General features: G+C 39.2%; 2 protein-coding genes across 5 annotated transcripts in view; one reads left to right on the top strand and one right to left on the bottom strand.

Annotated features, from left to right (window-relative positions):
* Nucleotides 1–3,357: 3,357 nt before the first annotated feature.
* CRELD2 (CRELD disulfide isomerase 2) lies at nucleotides 3,358–16,026 on the bottom strand. The gene is made up of 10 exons (XM_021555228.4): nucleotides 15,792–16,026; nucleotides 14,722–14,804; nucleotides 13,705–13,815; nucleotides 11,427–11,518; nucleotides 10,256–10,432; nucleotides 8,960–9,058; nucleotides 7,290–7,367; nucleotides 6,414–6,509; nucleotides 5,451–5,591; nucleotides 3,358–3,928 (listed from the first exon to the last, which is right to left on the bottom strand). Exons 1-10 carry the CDS (start codon nucleotides 15,960–15,962, stop codon nucleotides 3,870–3,872), a joined length of 1,107 nt encoding a protein of 368 aa, XP_021410903.1. The 5' UTR covers nucleotides 15,963–16,026; the 3' UTR covers nucleotides 3,358–3,869.
* Nucleotides 16,027–16,418: 392 nt separating this feature from the next.
* The window catches only part of ALG12 (ALG12 alpha-1,6-mannosyltransferase), a 29,836-nt gene continuing 22,778 nt past the window's right edge, over nucleotides 16,419–23,476 (top strand). For 2 of the 4 annotated variants that reach the window (XM_085568972.1, XM_085568970.1), the window contains exons 1-5: nucleotides 16,419–16,968; nucleotides 20,150–20,347; nucleotides 20,492–20,624; nucleotides 21,146–21,319; nucleotides 22,653–22,847. In XM_085568972.1, the coding sequence (XP_085425098.1) occupies nucleotides 16,924–16,968; nucleotides 20,150–20,347; nucleotides 20,492–20,624; nucleotides 21,146–21,319; nucleotides 22,653–22,847 (745 nt within the window). In that variant the 5' untranslated portion in view covers nucleotides 16,419–16,923. Of the gene's footprint in view, nucleotides 16,969–20,149; nucleotides 20,348–20,475; nucleotides 20,625–21,145; nucleotides 21,320–22,652; nucleotides 22,848–23,476 lie in introns of all 4 variants that reach the window. The other 2 variants (XM_021555236.4, XM_085568973.1) reach the window with 2 other exon arrangements.

Below are 23,476 nucleotides of genomic sequence, written 5' to 3'. Positions count from 1 at the left end.
TTCAGTCCTCATCATCCATAAAATGAAAAAAAGTCCTGTTTATACAGCATATCCCATATACAGTCATATCCCATATACAGTCATCTATGTCCTGATCTTGTATATAACTTAGACTTTGGCACCTTTCCTGAGAAAGATTATGATTTGAACCCTTTCATGTGATCACTGACTTCCTGAATTACCTAAGACATCAAGGTGTTCTGCAAAAGAGAATTCATTTGCCCTATTTAGGAATGGATAGTATCACGTTTTGAAAATAACCCAGTGTCTATTACAGACATGCTGGGAATTCACATCAAAGAAAATATTCAGTATTATGTGCCAATGTTTAGCTGAAAACATTTCAGCACATACCTTGACTTCTAATTTTAGGCACTGCAGGATTGTCGTATTGGTGCTGCATATTTGAGACTGCTTTCCTGGTCTTATTTAGAGCCTTAATTGAAACATGAAGGTCTCTAAGTTTGTTTGCTCCTGGAAAGTGTTTCTGGACTTTCCATGGAGTCCAGCTATCACACACAAGAAGATCTTGTCCTTTTAAGTGCCTAGACACATTATTGAGTACTATTTCCCATAGCAAAAAACCACTTAGTTTTAGGTCAAGAAACCCCAAAGTAGTAGAAAAACAATCTAGGAAAATGGATACTGCTTCCAGTTTGGTATCACAGCACAAAGTTTACAAAATACATCATAGATGTGGGTCTAAAAGTTCACCTTGGTACTTATTACAAAAGTACCTACCACTTCACCAACCAAGCTGCCAGTAACCAACACTTCACTGAGACACAAATCTTGTTTGTTGGATATCTCAGACCACTTCTGAAGTATTTACCAACATATTTGTATAGTTGGACATGAGACCTGGTCATCCAGACAACCCTAAGTACAAACTCTTCTACCACATAACCAGACATCCTTACAATGCAATGAAAAATTTAATGGGAACAGCTCACTTTTTTTTTAGCACCAGAATATTATCATATACAGTAGAAAGTATTGATAGTCTTGACTGGCTTGGTTAACAAAATGCACTTTACCTTCATTGCTAGCTTCTGCTAATCAGTTCAAATCCTACTCCTCCATCCCCCTCAATTCTGATTATAAAGGGCAAAACCCAAGACAACTCAGAATCCAATCCCCACTGTATTCAAGGCAGAGCGGGAAGATTAAGTTCAGTCAAAATAATTTTTAGTTTCACCTTCTAAAATGGAGCAGTAATTATAGTCTGAAGAAGTAAAAGGAGAATACAGAACAAAACAAGGGAACTAACTCTTTAAAAACTCAGCATCAAAAGGGCAGAAGACAGCAGCATAGTACTAAATATTTATCACATACATACCATGGCCAATATTCCTTCAGTGAAAGCTCTAAATATTTGAATTCACCTTTCTGGACTCCACAATAATTTAATGCAGAGCAATATGTGCCTATATTTGGTGGCAGGAGAATGGGAGAATTGAGGAGAATAGAATATTAGTGACTCCTAATACCCAGGCACTACATCTGTATGTTTTGTAGGGAACAACATTCTGATTGATGGTTCTACTCTGGTAATGGAAAGCTGAAAGCATTTTTCTCCAGAACTGAAAAACAGTCTGGTTGTATCAGACTACTCATTACTTTTGCAGGTCAGGTGAGGAAGTGTTTCTCCTCTTTATCACCACAGAAAAACAAATTCTTGAAATTCTTGGTTTTTATCAGTTCATCTCAGAGTTGAGCTTAACTAAGACAATTCGGTTAAGGCTTTCTGTCCAAAGTTTTGGCAGATGGGAAGCAAATGCTTCCACAATGTACTTAAGAACCTCATCAGGTATTCCCCCCAGAGTCCCAAGTTGAAAGGAACTTAAGAGTAGCAAGTTCTTCTTCATAGGGAAGCATTATTTCAGGCTTGGAACATTAATAGAAGAGTTTGTACTCCACAGACAATTCTCTTGAGTGTGAGCTGATGGTAGTTTCTAAACAGTACCAACATTTCCTCTTATATTAACAACCATTCATACCACAGCCTGCAATACCTGGGAGTTAAATGTGAGTAACACAGAGAAGCTACGCTCCTGAAGGATCCTTAGGGACTAACAGTACTGTAACCGGCTCCACCTGTACTAAAAAACCCTAAAGATCCTTGAGTTGTATTCCTTGTGCTTCCCAAACTGCCTACCTTTTCCTGCCTTTGGTTTAGTACTCATCAAATGCAATGCCTACCCTCCAACTTGTAAGATTTTGTGGCAAATAGGCCCATATTTGACAATTATAACTGAGAAAGCACTGAAGATTTCATATTCTAACTGGCAAATTAAGGAACATCTAGACACATAGTTAAAGCAAACTGTTACAGATACCTTAACACCACTAGGTATTTAAACTACCATGCACAAGAACAGCTTAGGCAGCTTTTAACATAGGAATTCAACAGAATGACATTTTGTACAATATTCACCCTAGGTATCTCTCACACATACAAATCCTCCAGGCATTGTTCATAAACTGAACTGTGACTTAGCTTGAACAAAAGTCTTAGAAGTATATCGAACATGTCTGATCTTTACTGCTCAACAGAATAGGTAAATCCCATGTCACAGCCTTTTTATGTCCCCTGACCTCAGAATTCTGTTTCAAACTTCATAGTTAAGCCTGAACTATGCTCTTCTTAGCTGTATTCTACAACTCCTTGTATCCAGCACCACAATGTATTCTAAACTTTACTCACTTCCACCAGACTGTACGTCGATGGTCCTTATCTTATTTACAGCTGTGACAGTGTCCAGGATATATCCATTTTAGCTCTCATACTTGCCTTTAAGCTTAGAGACAACACATAGGAATTTTATCTATGCTATGCTTATAAGCTTTCCCTCTGAAATGGCACAAGATACAAGATGAAAAATTGATTGTAGTTGCTCAGCATAGACAGGAAGCTATTAGACACAGCAGTAGGTTGTAGTGAAAGTCCTGTATTCATCAATTCTAGAGAGCACTCACATAATAACTACGAGCCATTGCAGGCATGTGTTAGCTAAACCTATTTTTCATCACCTTCTAAACTAGTTTACATAGTTGATGCAAGTATCTGTCAGAGACCTGTTCACCTGCCTTTGAAAAGTTAAGTTGACATAATTCTTCCTTTAGAGGAAAATGTGTGTGAGAGAAAGGATGTTGTTGGGGTTTTTATTTAATGTATATTCCAATACAACTGAGTGCTTGAATTCAGTGCTGAAGTGAAATACAGTTTACAAGTCTCTGGGGTTGTGGTTTTTTGAGGGTTGTTTGGGTTGCTTTTGTGGTATGTTCATTGACTTAAAATAAAAATAGGCATGACAGCACATCAAGGTATTAACATCTTAAAAATTTTAAGGCACATTCCAACAAAATACACCTTTATTGAATGGAATATTAGGCATTCTATTTTGTTTAAGGGAACAGTGCTTCCCTCCCCCCCAGAGAGACTCCCTTTGACAATTTCCAAAAGCTGTATTTCAATTACATAAATATTTCTCATGATTAGAAACAACAAACTTCCATCTAAATTTTCCTTGAATTATGAAGTGCAACTATATTCTTCCAGAAGAAAACAGTTTTCAGTAGGCACTAGAATGAGAAGCCTGCAAGTTGTTTACAGTTGCTGGGTACAGTGTTATGTTCATTCAAATTTTATACTAACCCATCTAGAGTGTTGTTTTTGAAGAATTATATAAAAAGTGGGATTTAAGAATAAAGAAATGCAGCTTAAAGAGCAGGTTTCCACCATTTAAAAAAAAAGTCTTAATGGCAACCTGCATATTTCATACCACTTCCACAGTATGTCAGCTAGCAGAGGCTTAGTCCAATAATTTAAACTTTAGATAGGAATGTCTTTTGGTTCTGAATGCAGATCATAAGTCAACATGTTCAGTATGTGAAGGCTCAGTTGTTTCACTCTCTGCTTCCTCTCCTGTGAAGTTAAATAGCACAATTAGAATACAAATCTATTATCAATTATATATATAATTAATCATATAACTGTGATTTTTGAAATTATGATTCTTTTAAAGAGCAACCCAAATTAATGTATTTATCAAGACAAGAAAAGCAATTAAACCATATATTACACCTATGTGCACCATAAGCTTGTATTTATTTACTATGTGCAAACAAAATTTTTCAAATGAATTGGTATTGTACTATTAGTGGAAGGAAAAAAATATCAGCACAGGCACTTCTGTTCTAGGCTTTTGTTTTCAGCTATTCACAGTGAATTTCCCCCTTTCCACACATCCTGTCAGTAGTAGTTTCCGTATTTGAAAAAGTAGGGCAAGTCTTACTAAGAATTGCTTTTATAGTACAAACTGCTCAGTTCAGCTGTTAAAACAACTTGTAGAAAAGCAGAGCAATTTTATTATATTGGTAAAAACATTATTTAAACAAAAAAAACTAAGCCAATTTGTCAACCTTTTATTTTACTTTTAGTCTCAAAATGTCAGACCACGTTAACAAAGGCAGTATCTGATACACTGCATATCTGTATCAGAGAAGTATGTAACTGGTTCTATAGGATTAATAACAGTGAGCACTGAGAGTAAAAGGAATGAACTGAGTAGCCTTGAGCAATGCAATATCTACCAATACAACATTTTAGTACAAGATGAAATATCAGTCTTGGGGATGGAAATGGGAGGACAAAAAAAACCACCCAAACAAGCTAAGAAGTAGAAAGAAAAAGTATGATATTAGGCATCTCTCATGTATTCTCCTACAGCTGTTATTGCAAAATAACCCATCTTTCTCTTTGGAATTGTTAAAGAGGCCTAAATGGAGTAACAGAGCATTTAATGAATGTACTTCAGTCCATATGGGTCAATACATCCTAGAAAAGAATGATAGTTGAATTTTTTTGACTAAAGTTATAATTTAAGTGAAGCTAAACAGTTCCCTATGACTGACAGATCTTCCCCATTTTCATCTTAACGCCAGCTCTGGCACTCACATGATCACAAAATAAACACATTCAGCTTTTTTATCCAGCAAATAGAATTTGTAATTATTTTTTCAATATGTAATTTTTTTGAGATTTCAGTGAGTTGAAGATTACATGCAATCAGACAAACCCTTATGTCACTACAATTAATGACAAAGGAAAGAAGTAGGGAGGACAAGCTCATTTTTATGACAGCAGAAATTTGATAGCTCATTTTATGTAAAAAAGCCAGACTCTTAAGTAACTTAAAAACACAACCTTGAGTTAAGCAGAAATGTAGCATCACAAGAACAGAATGTTTAAAAACAGAAACTATCTTTAGGCAAAAAACACACATCAGAGTGTAGCCTACAATATAAACTATTGATACAGATCATAGCTACATGAAGATGAGAAATAATGTAGAGGGATTTACAAGTAACTAGACCCTTAGATTTGCATAAAACTCCAAGTTGTTGATACAGCATACTTTTTTTATAGTCCCTGAAAAGTTACTTACCTGATTTTACAGTTTGAACACATGTTCCATCCTTATCTTCAAACCCTTCTGAACATACACACTTGTAACTACCTGATGTATTAACACAGTCTTGATTCTCTTTCATGCAGACCTTTTCAGGAAGGTTACATTCATCTACATCTAGAGATAGCACAGGGGAAAAGAAAGAGTCCACTGCTGTTATTTTGTTATAAACCTTATTTGTGCTCAGTCATATAAACAAAAGTCTACTCAAATATGAAAAACACTGAGAAGTAGAATGCTGCTGCAAGACATTTAATTCTTCATGATTTGGACTGTTTCAAAGTTACTCAGATAACACTCAGTACTGTTGTTTTTTAATGTTTTGCAAATCCCTGTACGGAGAAATGTATTAAGTAGTTACGTTTGTCACAATTAGGCAATTTGTCTTGACCCACTGAACATTTCCCTCACAGTCATTTTCTATTTATGCCATCAAAGTATAGCTAAAGGGAACAGAGCTTGTAAATACTACATCATCACAGTTAACAGCTACTTCAGATTATGCTTATGTCCTGTTCTTTCCCACAGAAGAAGTCTAATTTCAAGTTATAATTCACTAAGAATGAATATAATTTGAATTTGGACATTGATGGATTATCACAATGCCTCCCTTTCTGCTACAAAATGAATAGAAACACAGATCTGACAAAGTGGCAAGTAACTGACAAAAGACTCATGTAGCTGTTTCCTGAAGCTACTATAAAATACCTTGTTCTTTTGTACCAGTGATTCACTTTAAGTCTTGTCAAGCATATCAGCTCAGTAATATAAAGTAATTTATTGAAAATGTCTTTGCAGCTAATATCAGAACAACTGGGTTCACTTTGACAGGCATGAAAGCTGAAACACACAAATGTGAATGCACTTATGAGCTCCTCAGCATGGTTAACCAAGAGCGAGCTAACCAGCATTCTACCAGGTACTGCTAAATCCACCAACCTGTACACGCCTCATCTTCCTTCATGTATCCAGATGCACAGGTCTTACACTTTTCAGGACCTTCTCCCATGCAACCTACGCAGCTGGCATCACATGCTAAAGATAAAATATTTATCTTTAATATTTTTTGTGCATAAGAAAAAAATTGTGTATCTGGGGTTTAAAATTAAACTTCCCTTAAAACCAGACAGCTTACCCACACAAGGAATCACAGAATGGCTTGGGATAGAAGTTGACCTTAAAGATAATATAGCTCCAACCCCCCTGCCATAGGCTGGATGCTTTTCACTAGACCAGGTAGCTCCGAGTTCCATCCAACCAGTCATTGAACACATCCAGGGACAGGGCATTCATAACTTCTCAGGTCCAGTGCCTCAACACCCTCATAGTAAAGATTTTCTTCCTAATATCTAATCTAATCTATTTCAGCTTGAATCCATTCCCCTTGTTTTGTCCACTACACGCCCTCGTAAAAAGTCCTTCTCCACCTTTGTTGTATGTCTCTTTAGGTACTGAAAGGTGCTGGAGCTTTTTCTTGATCAGAATGGACAATCCCAGCTCTTTCAGCCTGTCCTCATAGGGGAGGTGACCCTTTTGATCAAGATTTTCACAGCTGTCCTCTGGACCCACTCAGGCAGGTCCATGCCTTCCTTATGTTGGAGGTCCCAGAGCTGAAGGGTCTCAAAAAAGCCAAGGAGAAATAACCAGAAATCCCTTGTTTTCCTCATACAATAGGTCTAAAGCCTCATCCTCCCTGTGACCAGTGAGGATAGACCACACTGTACCAAATACCCATCAGGCATTTTCTAAGCATAACCTCTAGCATTAGTTTAGGATTCTAGATAGTACAACACAACAAGAAGATTGAAAAGAAACCTTTGCATGAGAAAGATCCATCTGTGTTCAAACAATACTGGTGATCTTTGCAAGGAGAAGTAGCACATTCATCTAAATCTGAAGATAAAAAGTGACAAGTTACTTAAAATAGTAGTAATGATTAAATAGAGAGATTAATACTTGAATGCTATTGAGAATATTTATTGCAATGAATTTGGGGTCAGGCATGCAACATGGTACACCCAGAACTAGCACAGTAACATACACTGTTTTTTTCAGCTTAAACCTGTATTAGACAATCAAAACTGATTCTCATATGCTTTGTAATAAGAGACGTATGAGATGTATGAGAAATTCAAGAGCTCATACTAAATAAACTTCCAGGATATCTGCAATCCCTGCCATTTTGAAGTCATGCATTTATGCAAATATCATAACAAACAAGCAGACACACTATCGCTCTGGAACACTATTTTCTCCTGTACTCCTATGTTACCAAGTTACAGAGCTTTTTATAAGACTAAAAAAACTATACTACTGCACGTACATGCACCTCTTAGTATTCTACAGAAAGCAAATTGAAACAAACCAAGTTATGATTAGGACCAGTCAGACTGAAAAACAATTCTACTGCAGAGTTAAAACATGCAAGCCTTATGATTTTGAGGAAAGGGTGCAACAATAGTTCATTAAAAATTCAAAGAAAGAAGGCTATTTCAGTCCCTTTCTTGTCATTGCTGTCACTGTCATCCTGTTGTTGCACCCATCATTCCTACTGATTACTCAATTGATTTATATTTCATTAGTGGCAATAATTATCTGGAAAAAAACTCAGCTGTATAGAGGACAGTACCAAAGCATCTTAAAAACGCCCTGGGAGTGCTCAGTGGTTGCCTAAGCAGGTATTGCAAGAACTGTAATTCAAAACCAGTTCTCACTGGCACTTTGAAAAGGAAGCAGTGTTCACATAATTTCTAAGACACTGTTTCCGGGCATTATGTTAGAGGTCTTTAAAGGGTCAAATTCAACCACTAAAACAGAATGTGTTACTCTCCCCTAGTGCATTCCTGCATTGGGAGTATTTTTAGTATTCACATTTTTCCTGCATTCACACTTATCTCTTTGTAAACCAACTTAAATGCTAAGATAGAAACAGGTAAGAGATTAATGGAAGCACTGAGCTTGATGTCTCCTGGTATTTCTGTCCAACAACACAAAAAGTTAGCATGTATTGCTTTTAGTGAAGTGTTTGAACTCTATTAGGGTTGAGCATTTACAACAAAGTTATGTGGAGGTAAATATGCAATTAGTACAAAATACGTAGTTAAGTTTATACAAATCTTCTACTAATTGACAAAATAACTTCAAGTCAAGAGCAGGACATTGTTTAGCATTCAAATAAACACCAAGAAAACTCAAGTCTGAAAAGAAACACCCCACTTGCTGCTCTATGAGTTCCATTAAACTAAAATGACATATAATGAACAGTATAATAAAGGTAACTATCATCAACAGGCAATCAGTGGTGAGAAAATACTACTTTCCTGCAACATGAAGCAAGTTAGGAAGAAAGAGACTAATAAAACTGTAGCAATCTAAACTGACAGATCATTTCCATAAAATAAAATAAAACTTGGAAGTGATGCCATCTAATCTGACTAGCCAGTGTTACTACAAAACCTGTTTGAAGTCTGCCAGGCATTACTCACCCACACAAGCTCCATCTCCATTTTTAATCCAGCCTTCTTTACAATCTTGGCAGTCCTTGTTACTTGAACCAGTACAAGTCTTACAGGCAGCATGACAGGCTGAGAGGAGAAAACGTCAACCTGAGTTTTGTTGAGAGATCCCAAGACAAGTTCGGCCACACAAACTCTCAGAGAAAACTTCATTTAGGATTCAGTGGAAGCCATCATTTTTTAGCAGCTTGAAACTCCCATTCACAAGACACTACCTCCATAAAATCAAGATTTAATTTAGAAACATGCAGCTATCTCACCAAAACAACTGCAAAATACCAATGGAAACCAAACCTAGCAATTACAGTTATTTGCACCACTGAAAACACCGTCATGAAATTCTAGTGACTAGAAGTGGCAGGTCCAATTTCTAAAATATTTGGAATAAGGAGATCAGGAAGGCAAACTTAGCTCAGCCCCTCAAGGCTGGCACACAAGTTTAAACATCAGATTCTGCACTTCCCTACCAAATGACTCCTCACACAACTTATGTTAGCAACTAGCTATGAGAGCTATGTGTGAAGTGAATTAACTCTGAAGACCTTCAGAAGGAACTGCACTAGAAATCCAGCTGTATATACATATTGTATACATATATATATAACATGCCTATATAACATACCCTATGTAACGTGTATGTTATATATTGTCATCTAAAACAAATCAAAGAAGAATTACAACACAACCAGATTAAAAAAAAAAAAAAAAAACCAATACAGACTACTGAAAAACAATCTTATTATACCCCAGAGTCAGGATGCAGCTGTTGCAGAATCTCATCAAGGGTCTAAGAAGAATTGAAAATCTGATCAATGTAAAATTTTACTCCTATGACCTGACTTTGTTTCAAAATTAAATTTAGGCATATCTAACTGGAATCTAAGTAGTTTGCAGTACAGATTAACTGTTTTCCATTAATTCCATTTAAGCTCATCTGAGACATGAGGAAAACTTAACTTTTAAAGCAGTCCAGTATGTAGTAATTTCAGCTCAAGATTTTAACAGTACTTTGAAAGCAGAGAAGGAAATCTTTTTTAAATTCTTATTCTTAAAGCAGAAAAAACAAATTTAAAACCAAGGGCAATGTGTAAAGATGACTTAGCAAAATCTTAGAATTCCACTAAAGTGACTGGCATGTCTATTATGCTTAAAGCTGACCAAACTGTGCTTTGTTCCTACATTTGTTAGTTTCAAATATTTCTAGTTTTGCTTGCAAAAATTGAGGAAGTAACACAAAGATATAAGCATATGTTAAGACTTTGTTACCTGTACAAACAGAATGTGTCTCATTTCTCAAGGAACTGAAGTAACCAGTAGAACACTCCAAGCAAAACTGTCCTGTGTACTCCTTCTTACAGCTACATGAGCCATCTCCACCTCGGGTACCATCACCGTCACAGTGGCCATTTCCATGGCAAGGTCTTTCTGATCCACCACGACAAGCTAAAAAAGCATCAAACATATTTTTAGATCGGACACTTAAGGAAATAACTTTCTATTCTCAGACACAAGCCCCCAAAGGCCCTCTCTCTTCACAGAAAATAAAAATTAATTTTAAAAAGTCACACTAAAGCAGGATATAATTTCCAAAAGTCTTTTTCACCCTTAAGAGTAACCAAAAGTTTTGCAATAAGGCAATGCTTAATAATATATCCAAGTATAAGGGAAATCCAATACAATCTCCAGGAAAGTTCAGTTATCATTTTGATTTTGGATATAGACCATGGCTTAAAATTGTATTTATCTTCCCAGCTTCCTGAATAATTTTTTTTTTCTGGATCTCTGAGAAGGCTCATATTACATTTGTAAAAATCTACCAGTTATCATTTAGATCAATATAGGGATGGGGACTTAATTTTTACCAATATATTAAGTGGCCAAAATCAATCTCTTAATAAGGTTCAAAGTTTTAGAGATTTATAAATTTTACCAGCTTCAGATATCCCTCATCACTTTTGCAAAGACCTTACTTTCACCTGCCACCTACTTTTACTGGATTTTTCTCATTGCCTTTTTAACTTATCCTCAGTGGCAAGTTAAGACTCCAGCAGCATTTGGGTTGTTTTACTCTTGAAACTGGTCAAGGATTCTTGTCTACACAGATTCTGCAAGGCCACCTAAACAACAGACTTCATGTTACAGAGAGCCTTTAAGGATGGGTCAAGTGTGGATATTAGCATCAGATTGATTGTTTCTGTACATGTTGGAACCGTTGACAGCTTAGTACATTACTACATGCCCAGAAGACTTTTATTCAGGCAGGATGTTCACAAGGTAGCCACTCAACTATAAGGCAGAAAGCAGGTACATACTACACAGCAGCCTGTGTCTCATACAAAATATCATATATCACATATTTGTCTGTGACAGTAAAGACTGAAACAAACAGGTAAAAAATAACTGTATTTGCTACTGAATTTTTCAGAAGAAAAATTACCAAGGCAATCAGGTCCATAAGTTCCAGCAGGGCAGCAAACTTCTATTGTTTCAATGCAAAACCATTTAAACAAATCTGGATACTTCTTCTTTCTGTATATGAAAGACATTAATTTACAAACAAAAGGAACAAAGATTCTTTAAAAGCCAGCTCACACAACTGGTCCAGCACAACACAGGAGAGAAACCTATTGCACATGACAGATTAGAAACCTAAATCCTCTGAAGATTTCAGAAATCAATTTCTAGAAGTCCTCCAACTTGAAAACATAGCTTTTAAAATACAATACTATTAACAACCTGTACTCAAATTCTATAAATTATATTTAAGAAAAGAGTGAAATAACAGCAACAATAAAATCAATTCTTCTCATACATGTGCACAGGCCATTTTTTAAACACCTTACTTTTAGGGAAGTTTATATACAGTTTAGACAGTCTTACTTATGCTTTTCTCTTATAGATGATTTCTGTAGCTTTATCTCAAGTATACAGAAGAGATATTAACATTTGTTCAAATTATTGGCCACTTGATGATAGGGTTAAAATTTCTCCTTTTTTTAGCATTGATTATTATTTTAAAAGACATTTTTAAAATTAAGAAGCTAGTTATGTGCTGCTTGAGCACCAGCACACAGCCCCAATTAATTGAATCCACTCCCTGCTCCTCTCAGGACTTCCTACACTAAATTATGTGAGCAAGAGTGTCCTCCAGATGATTCCTGAACTCTGACAGGCTTGGTGCAGTGGGGAACCTGTTTCAGTGATTGACCACCCTTTATGTAACAAAAAAAAAAATCTTGTAAAAAATGCCGAAGGTATTCATGGGCAAAAGAACAGTCTTTGGAAACTACCACAGAAACTGAATGACATTTGGATACTGCAGGTTAAAGAAAAGAAGGCAAACAATCAATTGCACGCACTCAAAAAGTGTATCAAATACAGAAACTTTCCAAAACACAATGTAATCTGTGAATTATTTTGATTATTTTAAGAAGTTTACTATGCCAAATTTTCTAGTTTCCAGTTCTGCGAATTTTAGCCAAATTAAAGACTCTGGGTTGCACAGTTTACCTTTCTGGAAGGCATGTCCTATGAGGAGCACCTAAGGACTCTGTGCTTGTCTAGAAGGAGGTGCAGGGGGTGGCCTCATTGGCTCTGCAGCTTCCTGAGGAGGGAAAGGGGAGAAGGAGGTGCCAATCTCTGTCGTACTGAATGTCAGGACACAAGGGAAGGGCTCACAGCTGTACCAGGAGAGGTTTAGATTGGACATTAGGAAGCATTTCTTTACCAAGAGGGTGATCAAACACTGGGACAGGTTTCCTAGAGAGGTGGTGAAGGCCCCAAGCCGGTCAGTGTTTTAGAGGTGTTGGGACAATGACCTTAACAACATGCTTTAACTTTTGATCAGCCCTGAAGCAGTCAGGCAGTGGGACTAAGTGATCATTTTAGGTTCCTTGCAAGTGAAATATTCTATTTTCTGCTCTGCTATTCTACTCTGTTCCCTTCACTACATGTTACCATATATACAATCCTCTATAGTTAGGTAAAAGGATAGTCATTTAGAAGAAACTAGAGTATCAAAAAGCCCTCTCCAGTTATGAATCATTATAATGGCTAATTAGGAGTGCTGACAGTCTAAATTACTGAAAAATACTTAGAAGAAATGTGGTTTGGAACTAAAAAACCTAAACATTAAGAAATGTAAACATTACACTGCCATCCATGCACTAATTATATTTATGACTGGTATACAAAAAGCTTAGCTATAACACAAATCCCAGTTTAGCTTAAAATGCAGGTAGAAAAGTCAGCTGCTACTCTACCATCCACAAGAGATCCAACTTCTACCCTGATTAGCACCAATTATTTTTTTGATTGCCAGGAGAACAAAATGTAGTGTCAGGGAGAAAAGCAAGCAAACAAAAAAACCACAAGATCCAAAGAGCCTTTTGCAGTTTTGTGACAAAGGAAAACAAATAAGGGATTAAATTAAAAAATTTTCCAATGTTTGTTTGCCTTGACACCCTACAAGTAACTAAGTAGCCAGTGTATAAGAAACAAGTGTAGATGCTTTGGTGCAACACTGCTGGAATCAAAAAAAACATAGCACATAATACAAAAAGTTACTGAAAACAGCTGCACCCAAGGGCAACTCTTGAAAGACAATGAATAATTGCCCATACTGCTATTTTTCAGGCACAACATTAAACATTATTAGTTCATCCTCTTAGATAATTTCTTCACACAAAGATCTCCACCGAGAAAATGATACTTACAATTTGAACCACCATTTTTCTATAAGCTCTTCATGTTCTTCTACCATGTTGTTACATTCAAAGTTACTACTGTCACACAGATTCTCTATGATCTCTACAAGACGAATTTCACTACAAGCAGAGAAGGAAAGAGTAAATTTAGTTTAAATGTTCAATACAACTCAAGACCCGATAGAGCAGCCAGACTTCAGTGAGAATATTTCATTGGTTTATGGGGTGCCTTGAATTAGTTTCAAAATGACCAAATATCAGAGCAAATAATTAAAAAAAAATTACTTCAGTCAAAAAAGAAACCCAAACCCAGAATAACGACCACAAGAACGCTGTGACTGGCTTGCATTTACAATATTTCTAGATTGTAGGTTTGATAGATTTTTAGCTTGCCAGAAAATTGGAGTGCAGTACTTTAATGATCAACAATAAATTTAATGTATTTTTATTTGACACAAGCATGTGAATCTCACAGTAAACATCTCAGTTGTCAAACTAAGATAAAAACATGAATTTGAAATACAGAAGAAAGGTATTCAGGTTACTTTTCTCCATGGTTGACCAAACAGGCATACAGTAATCTGCCTTCTCTTTGGCACTGAAACAGTGACAACTCTAGGGAGAAGATACTGCTTTAATTCTAAATCAAGCATTTCAGTACTCGGTGCCTTTTATGACTAGCAATAAAGTATTTACCATTATTTAGATTCAATATTTTAAGACTTTATTGGTAAATAGGGAAAAAAACTACTATGACTAATTACAGAAATATTTTTTGTTGTTTTCAGAAATAAGGCAAATAGAGGCAATAATAAGGTGCTTGAGTCTTTACTATAATCTTTAGATTACAATGTTATGTAATATTATAATCATTAAGAACTTAAGGTTTGGACAAGAAAATCCTTAGCTGCCAAGTTCAATATTTAGGTTCCAAACAAACAGCGGTATAGTGAAATGAACACAAAATGTAATTTAATGTGAACACAAAATACAGTTCACTGAATGAGAAGTACTGAAACAGCTTACCTGGACTCATACTTTGACAGCGTCTTCTCTTCCCAAGCAGTGTTTCCACCACCAAAGTTTTTTTTAGCTGTATCTGCTAAACCCTACAAATGAAATGCACCAGAAATTACATAGGGTTTGTTTCTAACAAAAATTAAGGGCAATAACAAATACTTATCCAGAAATTATGAAAAGCACCATGCATAAACCACAGTAGAGCTTTCAAGCTGCTGATCAAATTCCTAAGTGAAAGCTACAGCTAATGACAACAGAAGTGAGAAAGTGTATGTTACAGCATAACATGATTAAATTTTCCTAATGTATAAACAAAGCCATGTTACAGTCTTAATTTACAAAAAAAACCAAACACCAAAAACTATGCGTGCATTAAACTTTACATCCTTCTTCCTCAAGTTCTCAGGAAATTTATTAGTTATTATCATTTGGACAGAAGCTCTACTTCACTCTGCTTTGATAACAGCCCGGTGTGCACCAAGTTGTAAGTCAGGCACACCACCGCACAACAGGGTGACCAGCACAGCTGTCCGCAGTCACAGCCAATGCCACCAGTCGACACCCGGCAGAAAACCCCGCAGTTCAAGTGACCTGGCGAGCCGCAGCTGCCGATATGCGAATAGGGAGCACAAAGCACCGGTCACCAGGCGCAGCAGCGCCTCGTTGCCGGCGCAGAATTTACTATTCCACACGTAAGGCTGCTGCAAGTGGCAACAGATAGCGAAGTGGGACGAAGCTTTCCACCAGCACTTCCTACGGAGCTGGACACGCTCCAACAGAGCCAGCCTTTTTGCACAAAAAGCACCAAAACACCTTTGGTGTGAAAGATGGAGGAGCTCTGCCACCCACCCGCCTCAGCGCCGCGACCGCTGGCGGAGCGGGACCCGCCCGAGCGCGGCTCCGGCCGAGGCTTCCCGCAGCCCGGCCCCTGGGCACAGCCGGCCGGACCCGCGCCGTGGGGCCCGCGCTGCCGCTCGCCGCCGCCGCGGAGCCACCGACGGCGCTGCTCGACCCGTCCGGAGCCCCCGCGAGCCCCTGACCCAGCCGGGGCCGTCCGCCCGCACCCCGCGGCCCACCTGGTTGAACCTGTCCACGATGCCCCGGCAGGTGGAGCACGCCAAGCGCCGCCGCTCACCGGCGCCGCGAACAGGCAGCGACAGCAACAGGGCGGCACAGAGCAGCACGGCCAAGACCACGCGAGGCGGCCGCGGCGCGGGGCCCGGGCGCGGAGAGGGGCCGGGCCCCATGGCGAGGGCGCGGGACCGCGGACGCGGAGCGGGGCCGCCCCAGCCGAGCCCCCTCAGCAGCGGCGGCCGCGCTGGCCCCGCCCCGGCCCCGCCGGACCGCGAGCTCCATTCAGATTTCCGCCTCAGCCCCACGCGCGCCCCGGCCGCGGCCGCTCGTTGGTCGAGGCGGCGGAGCGAAGGGACGTGGTCCAATCAGCGCCCGCCACGCTCCGGACCAATGGGAGCCCCCCGCGTGCCCAGCGAGCTAGGCGGGGGGCGGGCAGAGCGCTTGGAGAGAGCGTCGCCGCCATCATGAGAAAGGGCAGGCACCGGCTCCATAGGGGCTTCAGAGCCGCCCGCCATTTGTACTCGGCAGCCGCCTCGGAGACCTTCTGCTGCCGGGGGCGTGCCCTGCCCTCACCCAATATGGCCGGCGGGGGAGGCGGTCACGTGCTCGCGGGGCTGGCGCTGCCGCTCGCGCGCTGCCGGCGCCCTCTGCGGGGCGGCCACGTGCGCGCGCGCGGTGAGTGCGGGACCGGCGGCGGGCGCTGCCCGGGCCGGCGGGGCGGCGGCGAGGGAGGCGGGGAGGGATGGGGCGGCGGCCGGGCGGGAGAGCCGCCAGCTGCCCGTGCCTTTGCTGCGGCCGGGCCAGAGGGCGTTCCCGGGAGCCCCGCCGGGCGCTGCTGGGCGGCCGCCCCAGCTCTCCGCCTCCCGGGCGCGGGAGCTGTGGCGTGGCGGGAGGGAGCGCGGCCGGGCAGGGCAGGGCAGGGCAGGGCAGGCGCCTCCTGAGGGGTGTGCGCGGGGCGCGGTGCCTGCCCTGCCGCGGGGCCCGGCGGCCTCGGGGCGGCGCCGGCGGCTGCGGGAGCGGCGGGTGGTGCTCGCTCTCGGCCCGAAGCCCTCGTGGAGCCCCTCACGGGAGCGACCTGACCCGCCCCGGGCTGGGCTCGGCCGGGCTCGGTGGCTGGGGGTCCGGGAGCCCCTGATGGGAACGATGGGGGCGCGGGGAGGGTGGTCGGGTTGGGTTTCGGTAGGTTTCAGTGGAGAGCATTCTGCATGATTCCTCCCCGGCCCCAAGAGTGCCATTTCTTTATCGCTTGGTCGTATCTTTGTGTCTGTTAGCGTACCACACTGTTGTCCTGCCTCAAAATTCTCTTCTTTTTTTCACCCCTCTTAGTTTTTATTTTGTTGGTTTTTTTTTTTTATCCGATCTCGAAACTCATGAGGAAGTGTATGTAAGAATAGTAACTGCAATTTTTTCCTAATAGAAGAAAAAAAAAAAAGCAATCCCAGCAACTAAAAGATTTAAATCTGACCTCACTGAGGTACTAACTCTAGATCAAACTTGCAAGAGGTATTAAAACATAGGAAAAAAGCCATGAAAATTTAAGATAATACAAAAGGGTTTTGCCAACGCTAGATCAAGCCTAAGAGGGAAGACCTTGCGCTGGAGTGCACTTCTGTGTGGTTCTGCTTAGATTCCTCCGTTTGAGGGAGTGAAATTACTCTGTAGACAGATTTAACATGCAGTTTGGCTGCCAGACTCTTATCACAGCTCTTCTGAAGCATGTCTGAAAAACCTAAGGTTTTTCCACGGGAAGAGTAAAAAAATCTATGTGAACTAATGGTATTTCCACTGAAATACAGCAACAAACCATTTTTGATGGAAATATCTCAGCTTTTTTCTTTTTCTTACTTGAAAACCCAGGGTTGTTTTTCCACCCAGTTTAATCCTAGGAAAAGATGAATCCTTTGTTTTAAAAACCACTGCTCTTCTATGATTCAGTTTTGATGTGGATTCCTGGGGGGGAGTCAATGTGGCTATGCTGTAGAGGCCCGAGGAAGATTCTTTGAAGTTGCCAGAATGTAATCAATGGACAAAGCTATGTGTATTGCTTATGATTATCCCTCGAAGCTTCAGTATTAAATTATTTTTATTAAGTGAAAAGCTGTTTCTATGGTTTTGGCATTTAAAAATAAAGAACTGTAATTGCAAGTATTTGCTTTTATACAGCAAATTTATTTTAATCATTAAATTCAGTGTCTACCTGTCTAGATAAATTTCGCTTGAATTTTGATGCTTGTCAGCATCAATTTTCAAGAGAGCAAGTTATCTTGAGTCTTGACAAGACCACTGAATTTGTTAGGCTTTATCTCAGAAACCTGGGTGTTGTCTTCATGCTTTGATTTTTTATCTTCTAGAATGTTTCCCTTCAGGGAATTTCAGTATTTATAAAACATGTAATTATCTTCAAGATGTACAAGTATGCTGTCGTGCTTTTTTCAGGCAGACAAAAGGATTGGAGTCAACAAGATTTAAAAAAAAAAAAAAAGAAAAAAAAAGCTTGTGATAAACTATGTGTGGGATATGTTGCTTCACTTTCATTCTGATTTAGGAAGTTGGGGACTGATTACTCATGTGGTTATCAGCTAAAGATACCAGAAGCAGGCTGTGTTGTAGATCGGTCAGAGGATAATGAATGCAGTATTTATAGGTGATGGTAACAGCTTGTTGTTATGCAGATGATGTAGTTAAGAAGGAAAAAAATGAGGTTCTTGGCACTTGGATCCTTTTATAAGGATTTATTGGGTCCTAAAATATGCAGTGTTAAGAAGCTATGAAATGGGAGTCAGGAATGCCTACCTTGCAGGTGAATATGCAAGAGCTGCTCAAGTGCCAGTGTTGCTGTGTGCAGTAGTGGATTGACCCTTCAGTGTCCATTTTTCTCCTCAGTTAAATTTGACTAGAATAATGAGATTCTTCTGCATTTATTGTTAGAACTTAGCAAGAATTTGTGCAACTTAAATTGCCCTGTGCAGGGACTTAATTCTTGCCAGACACTTTTTGAGGTTTCCTGGTGTCAATCCCATACTTCTTTTCCTACTCTTGTGTGAAAAAGGATTCTATTGTAGCATAAGCCATGGTTATCCATTCTTGTAGAGAAGTATTACTGGGCACAGGTTAAAAAGGGTTTGTTTAGGCTCCTGACAAGGCTCTGTCTTTGAGCTCAGGCTTAGAGCTTCAGTTACAGTCTGCAGCAGAAGCAATCAGAAAAAGAGATGCAGTCAGTGAGATATTTAAAATAATATGCAGATACGTACAATTTACAGGAAGTACACAAATTTCAGGATTTATTTTGCTCATTGTGAATACAAGGAACATGAGTTCTCTATTTTACTAATGAGCAGCACAAACATCAGTTCAGGAAAAGGTAGCACTAGGAGGCAGTTGCTAAGTGATCCCAGGAAATCTGCCAACTATCTTACATCTGTTTGATGGACTTACTTAGACCAAAACACAGGAGAAAACATCTCTAACCAAAACCCCAAAGTGCTGGTTTTCAAATTTTTCTCTGTGAGAACAGAGCAAGAATAATAATAATCAAAATCTATTTTATTAACTTGTAAGCTTACAAAAAGTTAGGAAGCTTAAATTAAAATAACACAAAATAGATTTGCTCTGGCATCACCTGGACACATTATTTTATCATAATGATAAAATACAACATAAATATTTCTGTAAGAATGGCTCAGCAGTGTTGTGAAATGAAGCACTAGGGAGAGGAGGCCTTCATTTCTAGGTAGAAGTGTGAAGTATGGGATACAGAATGTCTCTTGTCATACTGACATGTCTGAGTGCCAGAGGGGATTTGTCCTCTGGCCAAGTCCAGACCGAGCTGCTGGCAAACTCAAAGTACTCCGGAGACCGAAGTATTCTGTTCTCAAAATTTTCTCATCCTTGTAGATTCTCTCCCACTGTTTACAGAGCCCTTAACAAACAAGAGAGTATGTTGGAAAGATCATGTTTGCAGTTTGAAAGATCCAGTATGCAGTTAAAGTGGGGGTAAATTACAAAGCTATCTGTCCCACAAACCACAGACGTAAATGAGGTACACTCAGCAGTGGGGCAGTATGGAATACAAAGGGATATACTTTCTTAGGTAGGGTCCCTGTTGTCTTGAGGATTTTTAGGTGAAAATTAAAGCAATCATATCTACAGATGGTGGCATAAATTCTGAAATGCTTCTGAATATATTTTTGACTACCTTAATTCATTAAATGTAGTAAAAAATCTGCATTTTTTGTCTTAATAGTCTTTGTTTGAACTTTTTGACTGCTGTAGTACATTTTCCGTGCATTATCAATCTTTCTTTCTGGTTGTATGCTTCATCCATGCTACTTATGTAATTTATTTTTATTTTATTTTTAAGGCTAATAGAATATATCTGAATTTCAAACCCAAAATGGCTCAGAAGAGGAGCTCAAGTGGGCGGTCATTCCCATTGCTGCTGCTGCTGATTGCGGTGGCCTTTGTTCATTTAACTGTCTGTCCTTTTACAAAAGTGGAGGAAAGCTTTAACCTACAAGCTATCCATGATGTGGTGTACCACCAGCTGGACTTGGATAAGGTAAATTGAAAATCATGTCTTCATTTTTGGACAGTGTTAAAGATGGCAATCCCCTGCAGTATCTGTAGGATAAATGCAGTGTGAATATGATTTATTTCCCTTGTTTCTAATTTGCTTATTTTAAGTAGATTCTCCTTTTTGCAGTATGACCATCATGAATTTCCTGGAGTTGTCCCAAGAACGTTCCTTGGACCAATCTTTATTGCTGCTCTTTCCAGCCCGGCTATCTACGTACTTTCCCTGCTAAGAATGTCCAAGTTTTATTCCCAGCTGATAGGTATGAGAACTTCAAATCCTTAGAGATGTTACCCATTAGAGCATCAGTTAAAACATTGTTGGTACATTTGGATCAATAGTTAAATTGTGATATTCTTTTCCTCAGTGAAGGAAAACCCATACTCTGGTACTTGGGGCCAGCATGGCCATTCAGCTCCCTCTTTGGAGAGTAACTAACAGCACGCAGAAAATCTGTGCTAACAGATGTCAAGCAGTGTAGAAAAAGCAAGTATCTCAGGTCTCTTCAGAGTGTTCCCTCCCGTGCACACTTCAGAAAGGATTGTTAACTTCAGCATGGAAGCACTGACCTTTGTGCAGAACTACCAGACAAATTAAAAGTGGATAAGAACAGATAAACTAAATGGAGTTTTGTTCGGCTTTTTGTTCCTTTGAAGGTAGTTATATTGTGGTATCCTAAGTGTTAATCTTCAGAATGTCTTCCCGTTACATTATGTAGAATGTCCATTCATCAGTGATCCATCTGATACTACTCTTTGATTCCTGTTTTTATTCTCCTGATAGTCCGAGGAAGTTTGGGGCTCAGTGTGATTTACACCTTATGGAAGCTGCAGAAAGAAGTTAGAAAACAGTTTGGAGCAACTACAGCATCAATCTTCTGTCTCATCACTGTTACTCAATTTCATTTGATGTTTTACTGTACAAGAACCCTCCCTAATGTGTTTGCACTTCCATTTGGTAGGTATTTAATGGGAAAAAAAAAAAATTTAAAACTTTTTTTCAAATGTATCAGTAGTTAAAGCACAGGAAAGGTTTGGTCAGACCAAATTAACATACCTACTTGATTAAATTGTGTGATAACAAGATTAGAAAGCTTGAGATTTCTTTCTCTTTTTATCATCTATACTTACAGTGACTGTTTAATCAAGTTTTATTGAATCTAAGTACATGTGGGTTTTGTCAGATGGCTTTGATTAACTAGTACACGTGTCTAATGCAAAAAGCATAGAGCTATGAAAAGGGATGAGGTACACCTGCAGTTCAAAAAAACCCTGTGAACTTGGTCTGCACAGGAAAGGACTTTCTCGTGGGATTGTAGAAGAAATTCCTACTGCGCCATCTCCACCTTCCTCTGCTGAAACTGTTTACAAATGCAGCAGCTTCTATACTTACTGAAAAAAACAACAAAAATCAAACCCTCTGTACATACACAGTTTTCCCCCAGAGCTGATGAAGAGGAAAATTAATCACATGTGACAGATATTTACTGAATCGCTAAATGCTTCAGTGCAAGTTGTTCAGCTAATAACATTGTGAAGTTGATGTAAAAACCTGTATAGATGAGAAATGAGAAACAAAAGCAGATGAATTGTCAGATAAGCTGTCTAGTAATGTCTCAGATAATTTCTGCATATTAAAAAAATAGAAGTTGTTTCATGACTTTGTACCTTCATATTTCAGGTTTTCCTTAGGATCCTGAGCACTTTACTATGTCAAGATTTAAACTAAAAGTAGAGACAACTTAGTCTGTAGACATATGCTGTGTCCCACCTAATCATGTAAATTAATTTATGGATCTTTCTCCCTCAGCAGTAGTCTGTAGTCTCATTTTTATGTTTGAAATGAGTTTGTGTTACCATGAATATAGAATGTACTTAGCCAAGAGAATAAACTAATTGCCCAAATGATATTGAGCAATAATAATTATGAATCATAGTTTGAGAAGCTTTTAGTACTCCCTAAAGGTTTGTTTTTGTTTCCCCCCCCCCCCCCCCCCACCAATAGCTATTAAATATACTGCCTAGAAAGAGTTCCCATGTGTTCCTTCTGTGGTTAGACTTCCTGATTACTTAAGCATCAACAGTATAAAGCTGTAAATTATTTGGAATTATATTTCTCTAGCAAAGGAAGAATTTCTGGACTAGAAATGGTAGGAAGACCAATAGAGGATTGGTGAGAAGCTAGAGGAACAAGAAGATAGCATTGAGTGTTACCTTTTAGAAAATAAATAGTTCGGTATGTTGGATGATGTGTTTTGGGGGTTTTTTGTTTGTCTTGTTGTTTTTTGCAGTGCTCCTGGCATTGACGTTTTGGATACAGCAAAAGCAAAGGCCGTTCGTTTGGTTCTCAGCTTTGGCGATTATAGTTTTCAGATCAGAGCTCTGCATATTCTTAGGTCTCATGCTCCTGGTGACATTATTGACTAAAAGAATCTCCATTTTCAAGGTGCTTTCCCATGCTGTTCCTGCTGGAATATTTTGGTTAGGTAAGTGTTTGCTTGGAAGAAAGCAAATGACATTAAGTTCAAGAAAAGTCTGGAATTTTGACTGATTTATATGTTGAATAGCTCTTAAGGATTCTTTTGGGGGGGTGTTGTGAGTTGTTACTGTTTTATTTTTATTTGATTTTTTTTATTCTATTTGCTAACAATAACAAGATTTTTTATTTCTTTGAAAATTTCTATGTGAGGAAATAGATGTGTGCAGAGCAGAGAAAGCTACTGTGGCCTCTGTCTTTAGATGCTTACAGTATAATGTCCTGATCTTAAAGAGGCTGACACGTACAAGTTGACTTCAGTACAATTAGTACCTGGCTGTTGCTACTTGTGCATGTTACCAGTTGTAGTATCTATTGCCATGGTGATAAGCTGAGTCCCAGGATAAAATACAACTATGTGAGGAGATTCCAAGCAGGTGGGTTCCAAGCAGTTCAGCTCTGTTCTGTTATTAAATTAAATTTAACAGCTTAAGTGATCTCCATGATGGAAAGGTTGAAAAATTCCCTTGTCTCTACCCATCTGTGGAAGACCCTCGTGTATATGCACATAAATATTCTAAGCTGCTCCATCAGCCTACCTAATTAAAAATGCTGTTGTCAGATATGTGATTATGACCC

This window comes from Lonchura striata, chromosome 1A (genome assembly GCF_050655825.1).
Source record: "Lonchura striata isolate lonStrDom1 chromosome 1A, ASM5065582v1, whole genome shotgun sequence".
In the NCBI taxonomy this organism is placed as follows: Eukaryota; Metazoa; Chordata; class Aves; order Passeriformes; family Estrildidae; genus Lonchura; species Lonchura striata.
The sequence above is the reverse complement of the archived record's forward strand: the minus strand, read 5'-3'. Positions and strand labels throughout refer to the sequence as shown.

Excerpts from the sequence above, each read along its gene's own strand:
- CRELD2 (XM_021555228.4), bottom strand. The coding sequence starts at position 15,962 with ATGGGGCCCGGCCCCTCTCCGCGCCCGGGCCCCGCGCCGCGGCCGCCT. Across the intron at positions 11,519-13,704 it reads GAAAAATGGTGGTTCAAATT|AAAGAAGAAGTATCCAGATT; the intron begins GTAAGTATCATT and ends TTTCATATACAG. Across the intron at positions 10,433-11,426 it reads TTATGGACCTGATTGCCTTG|CTTGTCGTGGTGGATCAGAA; the intron begins GTAATTTTTCTT and ends ATGCTTTTTTAG.